Genomic DNA, 9,490 nt, shown 5'->3' with positions numbered 1-9,490 from the left:
TTTCTTTTCCAGTATCCTTCCCTTTTAGGGGAGGACCTGATGGCAAATATCTGTTAGTGATTTTCTGTCACTTTCCTCTTGTTCCCATGAAGCGACTGGTTCCACATCTCTGCTCTGCAATGGCAGCAATGCTTCTTCTTTCTGACTTAGGCAATAATGGTATTTACAAAGATGTCATTCTAATGTACTTATGAATACGACTAGATTCCTCTTTCACATTATATCTTGATTAGGTTCTGCTTTGTTTTTCTCCTGAGAAGCAGGCTTTCCATTTATTTTCCTTGGATGTTTTTAAGCTGTATCACCAGAACAAGTGATCCATCCAGAGGCCTATTTTCCTCTCACTGTTTTTGCCATTGTGCTGTTGGACACTTGATGGTACCATTTGTAAATTTGTACAATTTTTTTTAATGTAAAATTTTAATTACTTGTAGATTGAGCCTAGAGCCGAAAGAGATGACCAACAGAAAGCTTGCTCCACAAAAACTTAATCACAAGACTCTCTTCCTACTCTGCTCCTGAAATGTCAGCAAGTAGTGAGTTTGTGTCTAAAAATCATCCCCAAGGTACTTGAAATTAGGCACTCAAAAATGATTAGATCACAAAATTGAATTTGTCTTCAGCAGTACAGGCATTTGTATCTTCATTTTTCAGGTTTGCCCACCAGAAAAGCAACATCTACTCCTACCTGAATAGATTTGTGGAAGCAAAAAGCAGTGTTTATTGCTGCAAGACAAGTGTCTCTAAGCAAGACATGCCTTTTTAGATCAGCAGTGGTAGGCTATTATTTCCAAGTAATTTTAGGATTCATTCTTTTATTCTCAGTTCTTATATTTACCAGTGGAAGCATTCAGCTATTTAATAAGCTATTTCTGATCAGCAACCAGTTGATAAAGCTCCAAGTTGTGCCAGCTGGTCTCAAACTTAAGCCAGTGTAATCGCAGACCAATGCTGAGATAACTGCTCAGAACAAGGAGCTCTTATTATATGAGACCGATAGCAGACCTTGGTAATAACAATAATCCTCAGTATAAACCCCACTGTCCGTTAATCACGAAGCCATGCCACCATAGCTCACATAAGATGCAGAACTATAACATCTGGCTTCTATTTGAGTGGTTCAACACAGAGCAGAGCCGTGTTTTGTCTTTTTAATGCCCACTGACAGCCCGACTTCTCCAGCTACTTTGCAGTCATCTGGAAGGTAATGAAAACATATTTAATTTCTCTTTGCCTGGTGAGACAACGTTATCTAGCTCAGCCTACGTGCACTGAGTGTTCTTGTAAGACTGAGCCTGAGCAGTTTAAGACCTGTGGAGGAGTTAACTTCCTGGCTTTTTGAATGAGTGGTGCCATATTTAGCCCTGACTGCAGGGCTCTCTGGATGGGTATTCAGCAGTGCAAGGGGTCAGAAGCAGCTGTGCTGCAGAGGACTGAAGACACCAGGGGCACCAGGGGTGAAAGAGATGGCTAATTGCTAGGGCATGCAAGGGAAGAAGGGGGACAGGTTATTTACAAGGTCACTGCTCATCCAGACTCTGACCAGAACTTACAGGGAGTTGTCATTTCAGGCATCTCATAATAAGTGCTGCCACTGTGCTTGGTGCTGGGCCCAGCACTGGTGCCTGGTTCTGGATCCATGCAGCAGGAATACTGTGTTCAGTTTTGGGCCCCTGATTTCAAGAAAGAAATCGAGGCTCTGGAGTGTGTCCAGAGAAGGGCAATGAAGTGTTGTAGAGTCTGGAGCACAAATCTTATGGGAGTGGCTGAGGGAACTGAGACCTTATTGCTCTCTACAGCTCCCTGAAAGCAGGCTGTAGCAAGGTGGGGGTTGGCTGCTTTTTCCAAGTGATAGTGATAGGATGAGAGATAGTGGCCTCAAGTTGAGCCAGGAGAGGCTCAGATTGGATATTAGGAAAAATTTACTGTCTGAAAGAGTGATGAGGTATCGGCACAGGCTGTCCCTGGAGGTGTTCAAAACCACATAGATGTGGTAGTTAGAGACATGGTTTGGTGGTATGATAGGGATGAGTTGATGGTTAGACTAGATGATCTTAGTGGTTTTTCCAACCTTAATGGTTCTATGACCCTCTGGCAAGGGCAGGGCTTCCCAGTCACAGTAACACAGTAAGGAAAAACAAGCAGAGTAAGAACACATGGACACAGAAGCTGCCATGCAGAATCAGGCCTGTTACCCTGGCACACCAGAGGAAAATCAGAATCACTGCCTTTATGACTGTCATAACATATTCCAGCTGTTGCAATTCATCTCTCATTTTCTGCATCAAAATAATTTTATTTTCTTATGGGAGCTTTTAAACTGTTATTCCAAGATTCATAGTACTTTTATACGGTGGGAGAAATAAGATTTCCTTTTCTCTTTCATACAGGATCAACTGCAAAATTTGTGTAGATGACTGTGAGGTGACAATGGACTCAAGGTACGCAGCACATTTCCACATCCTTTTCTTGCACTGCTGTGTTTATCTGGTGCAGATTCAACCATTAAACTGCTTCCTGAACTTTGGCAAGCTCAGTGCCATGACCACTGTCTAAGTGCAATGTCATACTCACCTACCTAAATAATTCAGTTATAGTCATGGTGTACTTAGAATATGAGATATAGAAGAACTGCATCCTGCTGGCCAAGCTGGGAAGCTTTCAGCCTGCATTTCCATCTGCCTCCATTTCCATCTTCCTCTATATCAGGGGAAAGAAAGAGGAAGAGACACTTTCACAGCAATCTTTATACTTTAAAATTTGCTAAAGGTGAAGTCCTTTCAAAGTGCTCACACTTTGTACAAGTGGAGTATGATGAATGGTGTTTTCTCAAAAGTTGTCTGCATACGTAACCACAGGTGAGGCTGGATGAAGTTTTTATGCCTACTTCATGTTCTCCCATGTTGAGGCCAGGTGGGATCATTAAGTTATCAGGCATGACAGCTCATGCATCACAGCTGCAGTATCTTTATTTTTAAGTAGGATGAAGATTTTCATATTGACTATCCTGTAAGATTTTACTCCTTGTTTTCTCTAATCCTCTATGACTTGTTCCGCTCTTCAGCCTTTCCCTTTTTCATTCCCCATTCCCTCTGTTCCAACATCAGGACTCTCCTTTCCCCTCCATCATGAGGATTATTTGCTACTGCAGTGCCTGCATTAAAGCCTACATCTTCTGATACCTTCCTTGCAGCAATCTTCAGCACTTTCAGACTGCAGATGAAAGAAGTTCTTTCCATCTCTTCTTCTGCCTCCTCCCATCACTGCCACTTGCTGCGTTTATAACTGTGAGATGTGTTTGTAGAGCACAGAGCTCCTCTTGGGAGATGCAGGTTGAATTCTCATTAGAACACCAAATGAGCCAATTGAACTTCTGATTTTTTAATAAAGCTTTTAGCTCAAAATAGTCATACCTTTATAAAATCATTGAAAACCACTGCAAATAATTAATTCCAAAAATGTGCAACAACAGAACTGTACATTTGTTAGAGCACAGATTTTTCTCTCAATATTTAATCATTTTTTCTGTAATAAACACATGATTGACAAATCAGTTTCTGCATAACATTTAAAAAAAATTCACTTCTAAACTCATTTTTAGGTGCAGAATGAAGTTATCACCGCCACTGAAGCTACAGCAGGATGTTAATGATGATGTACATACAGTAAGGCAGAGTCTGAACGAGCAGCCAAAGAAGTAAGATGTGAAAATAATTTTAAGATAGTTCCAGTTTCTCAGAGGAGTAGTTATGTTATGGTTTCTGTTTACAAGGAGCGAGATGTATTTCAGGTTCACTAACTCTGCCTGATTTTTATTTTTAACTGAAGCGCTTGTATACAATTGGTTACCATGAGAGCTGTAATCCTATGTTCCTCCTCCAACTAGCCTACGACTGAGTGCACCTGGCAATGTGTAGATGAAGAGCACCAAGAAGACGATGAGAATAAGCAGAATTATGCAGATGATGATGTACTTCTTGTAATTTCTCCAGATCAGGTGGTACAAACACTTGAAAGGATTGACAAACCAAGAGAAGGATGTGTCTGGTCGGCTAAGGAAAAAGAAAGAAAAAAAGAAACAAAAGCTTTTGTAAAGGCAGTACATTAATTGTATATAAAGATACAGTTATTTTCAAAGTTACCCCATTACAAAACATATATCTCACTCTAAAAAAGACCTTTAGACCTTTAGCTCCTGGCAGTCCACTAAAAGGTTGAGAGAGAATTGCTATGATTTTCATATTCTCTTGGGTCATCCACCTGCCCCCGGCTTCAAGTTCTACGCTGCTAAGAATGAAATTCCAGTTCCCCATTCCTAACTCTTCCAATTTAGGGCAAGATGTTGGGCTCAGAATTAGAGAGAAGATTGTGAGAAATCCTAAAGAAAAATGCAAGCATCTTAAACTTGGGTATGAAAGCTCTCTATTTGTTGCAAAGAATTTAGCATTGCAAAATGAGTAATGAGTCACTACAAAAAGTCTGTGTGGTGATAGTCACAGTGCCATAACAGGCAGTCAGCTCAGTCTAGCATACTGCACCAAGTGACATGTTGTCAGGGTTTTAAAACAGGCCTCCTGAAAATGAGAGGAAACCCAAAATCTAGGTAGATTGTATATGGGGAAGACTAGCCACTTTATGGTGAGGCATATCTGTGCTCTGCAATCCTCTGTTCCTTCCAAATATTGTTCATTCTGCTCCGTAACCACTTTCTTCAGCTGGCTGCATAGCCAGGGAAGCAGCGTTCCCCTTAGGAAATATGTTGCTGTAATCTCTCTTCTGGCACATCACATAGCTTGGGAGGTCATTACACCTCTGACTTCAGCAGCCTTACCCTTGCAATGAGCTGAGCCAACATCTATGAGCATGTGTGATGGGATGATCTGCAGTAGTGTAGAGCAGCAGTAGTAGAATGCAGTAGTGCTGAACAGCACCAACAATAACAAAATTGGGTGCAAATTTTCTATGTTATAAAATACCACTATAATAGTGCAGATGGTATAAAATAAAATACAGGAGAATAAAATAAAGGAGAATAAAATAAAGACTGAGGGTTACAAAAATTAGTGGACATATTTTAAATCAGAAAGCTGCCTAAGGAATTTAAACAATAACTTAGTCATCAGGAGAATTCACTATTCAGAATGTAAATCTGACAGACATTCAGGAAATCTCAAAAGCCAACTGAATACATTTTCACTGAAGACTGTTTTATAGTGAGAGTGGAAATGGCCAGGAAATAAATATTAAAAAAATAAGCCCTCTGGGTTAAAAGGAATTGCAAAAAAGTGTATGCAATAGAGTCATTATTTCACATGTTCCAACTAGAGGGCTTTTCTTAACCTTTAGGGGAAAAAAAAACAGACTGGCTTGTTTAATTTGTTTTCTGTACAACACAGGCAACAGAATTTGGTACCAGTTAGAGCAGCATGTGTTATAACAGAGAGTATTTACCCAAAAAGCATCCTCTGGCAGAGATGGAGAGATGGACAACCTTATAGTGGTTTTGCCAGTAGGAAATCACACCCACTACTAAAAACCATGCACTTTATTTCTCATTTGTTTTAGTCTCCAGACATTTAATCTTTGTCCACCCTTTCTGCCTTTGGGTAAAGAAAGATATTGAATGAAATGATTGATTAAAGGCTTTCCAAAGCTCGTTCTCAATGAGTCTCTGATGCTTCTAATTTTCAAACTAAATTTATATCCTTTATGTGGCTCTTGGCAATTATGCCTTTATGCCATTTTCTCATTTTTAATGTTTCCTGATGTATTTCAAACAAACAAAAAACAAACAGAATTTGCAATGATTACCTTTATGATTTGCTATTGATCTTTAGAAGCTTTATGTAACATCTACTTCCTTATTATTACAGAACAAAGGACTTGAGATGATAGAGCATATTTTTTTCCTACATGCAAAACCCTCAGCTGATTAAATACTTTTTTAATGTGGCAAAAAGTGTAAGATAAAATCTTTTAGATCATCTGCTTCTGTTAAACCACTTGAAATGTCCTCATTAAAAGCATTGTGATAAAAAATAAGCATCTTCATTATTTTGACTGTGAAGGAAAAAAAAAAAATAGAGATGTATTTTTTTTAGAGTGAAAAAATTCCAGTATGGCCTGATTTTAATGTTGTACGTGTGATTAATTTATGCAAAAAGAGACGGGTGCAGGCAGAGGTCAGCTTTTAACTAATATTTAGCAATTTCAAATTTGTGCAGAGTATTCATTTCCTAATATTAAGGCTCTGACTCATAATGGTCAGATTAAAAAAAAAAACAAAAACCAGACATAACTATTTAATACAATTGTTTTACAGCACTTGAAATATTAATGGGTTATATTTATCCTCTTCATGTAATAAATATCCCTCTGACTTTAATTAGTGGTCAGGTATCAGGTATGGACAGGCAGTGGCTGAAGAGGTTATCATACATTAGGTCAGCTATGGAACAAGCCTGTGTGTGAACTGCAGCTGAGGACAAACAGGCAGCAGTGTGATTGATTTTGGCTTCCAAAGGAAGACAATTCAGTTCACCTGGAACGTGTTGCCAGTTCAGAGCACCAGCAGCCAGCCTTGTCATGAGAGAGTACAACGATGCACAAGTCATCCAAATGGCTTGCTCAAAGTTATAGTGGGAAAGAGAAGAGCAAGGAGAGCTGCTCCTCCCCAGTCCTGCTGAATGCCCCTGCACAGCTTTTTAATGAGTCTGTTCCCACTCACTTGGGTTTTTCCAAGGGCTCCGGCTCCTTTCGTGCTTTGCCTACCGGATTCTTCTCAGCTTCTTCTGCTGTCACTAAGTGAAACTCAGCTTCCACTTTGCCCTGCATCAGGGAGATCATACATAAGCACCTGTTACTGGGTAATTATAATTAAATCTCAGCAGGAATTGGCTAGTGGAGAAATTATGGAACCAGATGAGGATGAAGGAAATTGATTAAAGAAAAGAAGAGGAAGTCTTTGCATTTAAAGAAAAAACACAAAGGAAAAGCCAGGCACAAAATCCCTGATTTATGCTACAGGACCATGAGGGGGAGAGGTGGGATGCTTTCTCACAGACCCATAAATACCTTTTTTGCTTTCTAAATTATAATGTAATTCATCTGAGAAGACTTGTTGCAAAATTTGTCAAGGAATCATGGAATTGTTAGAGTTGGAAGGAACCTTTAAAGGTCATCTAGTCCAACTTTCCTGCAACAAATAGAGACACTTACAGCTAGATCAGGGTGCTCAGAGTCGCATCCAGCCTTACCTTGAATGTCTTCAGGGATGGAGCATCCAACACCTCTCTGGACAACGTGTTCCTGTACTGCACCACACGTCTTGTAAAAAACTTTTTCTTTACATCCAATCTAAGTCTCTCCTCTTTTAGTCTGAAGCTATTTTTCCTTGACTTATCACAACAGGCTCTGCTAGAAAGTCAGACCCTTTCTTTCTTATATTCCAACTCTGGACATTGAAAGGCTTCTATCAGGTCTCCCTAGAGCCTTCTCTGTTCACAGCAGATATCACATGTCCCTGAAGAGTTAAATGGCTCCACTGGAAAATGAATGACTTGGGTGGAGAAGGCACAGTCCAACAATGGGGAGAAATATAGGCAGTCGTGAGTGATTAAGCAGTGAGTTCCCACATCACAAAAATAAGATATCTAGAAATGAAATCTGCATGCAGAAAGTGTCATGCAGTCCTAGAGCTTTGCTCAGGTGATAGAAAGATCAGAAGATTCTAGCAGCTGGAATGAAAATCAGTTTTCTTTGTGTGTTGTCAGAAGATGATACTTACAGCTATGACAGAAGGAAAGCTTTGCTGAGCATCAATTTACTGATGATTCCCATGATTCAGAAAAGCCATAAGGGAATATAGCTGATGTTCTATTGTTTGTTTTCATTAAGACAAACCATTATAACTTGTTGAGTAATCTACAAAATACTAGCACTAATAAAATACCATATCTGCTCCACCTCGCAGTAGAAAGGTGAGCAACCTGATTGAGCTGTAGATGTCCCTGCTCATTGCAGTGCATTTGGATGAGAAGACCTTTAAAGGTCCCTTCCAACTCAAACACCTATATAATTTGAGTTAGTTGTGTTCTTATAACTTATGCTCTGGAGTTTAGAGCTTCCTAACTATGAGTTAGATCTTTCGCTCTTGTGCTCACAGAAACACCTGATTTGCTGCTCTACCCATCAAGTGTGCTGGGAGATGAGCAGTGGAGAAAAGCAAAGTAAAAATACAGAGTGTTCTGGTTGCATTGGGTTATCTGAACCAAACCTCTGGGGAGAACAATGAAGCACATGAGGAGATGTTGTGTATTGGCAGTGACGGTTGTTCTTCAGATGACATGTTCATAATTAGTATCTGTCTCTGTCAGGTTCTTAGCAGAGCATATCACCTTCAGAGAAGAGCTGTATATGGGCAGTGAGCTACCTACCGTGAGCTCCCCAGCCTTGATGAAAGGCCACCAGCCTCTGACACGCTTCTGCTGAAAGATGGAGATCTTGTTTTCTTCACATGCTGCCACAACCATGCCTACATCACAGCTCTTGGCTGTCTTTGCTGCCCGAGGGAACCCATTCAGGTTCAGTTCAAGAGTGCCTGGAGGGAGAAGTGATGTAATAGCACTTGGGGATCATGAATATGCAGATGCATTCAAACAGAAGGTACACGAAGCAGTGCAGCATCTTGGCCCAGTACCTGGAGAAGTGAGGACCGTTCTGTACTACCAGTGATTCATTTATATTTCTTCTACAGTGCCTCATCAGAGTTCCTAATCATTTGCTCTACAAGAAATGGATAAGGTGCTAATTTGGTGCCTCAGAGAAAGATATGAAATAGTATGGTCTCAGACACCTTCTTGTATGTACCTTTATACAACACAGGTATAGAGAACACTCAGGTGAAATTCAGACAGTTTCACTGCATACTTACCCAGGAAATCATCTGAAGAGAGCCTTTCAAAGTCCCACACCTGAAGCACAAGCTCAGCAGGTATTTTGCGCTCTGTCTTTTCCAAGGAAAATATGTTTTCTCTTTTACTAACAACCATTTGTTTTTCTGCTGGGAGATAGTGGAATGGGAACACAAAGCGCCAGTTGAAGTTGCCCTCTCCTGTCAAGGAGTTGTAATGTACATCTGTCTCCTGTTTGTCCTCTTCCAGGCCCTTTATCCACCTATGGAAGCACATGGAGGATTACATTGCCATCACCAGGGGAGCTTGAATCACCATTGTTGTCATTTGGTAAAAGCCATAATAATTTACTAAATCTTCCCTAATCAGCAGGAAATAACACCCTGTCCAGGACTGTCACACACACAGTAAGAGTCCTAGCTCAGGAACTATAGCTACCTCCAAGCCTTTGCACATGGTCAAAAGTGAAGACTGGAAAGGTAAATTTTATTAAGATCAAGCTCCAAAATGCCAGTGGGCAATTTATTTATTTATATTTTATATTTATATTATATATTTGCAGGCAAACACGGCATCAT

The 9,490-nt window shown here is 40.1% G+C and overlaps 1 protein-coding gene across 1 annotated transcript in view; it reads right to left on the bottom strand.

Moving 5' to 3' along the window:
* Positions 1-3,255: 3,255 nt before the first annotated feature.
* The window catches only part of FER1L6 (fer-1 like family member 6), a 65,427-nt gene continuing 59,192 nt past the window's right edge, over positions 3,256-9,490 (bottom strand). Inside the window, exons 38-41 of the mRNA XM_042870006.1 lie at positions 8,933-9,174; positions 8,436-8,599; positions 6,728-6,828; positions 3,256-4,052 (exon numbers count right to left, since the gene is read on the bottom strand). Of these exons, the coding sequence (XP_042725940.1) occupies positions 3,866-4,052; positions 6,728-6,828; positions 8,436-8,599; positions 8,933-9,174 (694 nt within the window). The 3' untranslated portion in view covers positions 3,256-3,865. The remainder of the gene's footprint in view (positions 4,053-6,727; positions 6,829-8,435; positions 8,600-8,932; positions 9,175-9,490) is intronic.

The sequence above is a fragment of the Lagopus leucura genome, unplaced genomic scaffold, assembly GCF_019238085.1.
Source record: "Lagopus leucura isolate 7727_CA_CO unplaced genomic scaffold, USGS_WTPT01 Super-Scaffold_100002, whole genome shotgun sequence".
Taxonomy (NCBI): Eukaryota; Metazoa; Chordata; class Aves; order Galliformes; family Phasianidae; genus Lagopus; species Lagopus leucura.
The sequence above is the reverse complement of the archived record's forward strand: the minus strand, read 5'-3'. Positions and strand labels throughout refer to the sequence as shown.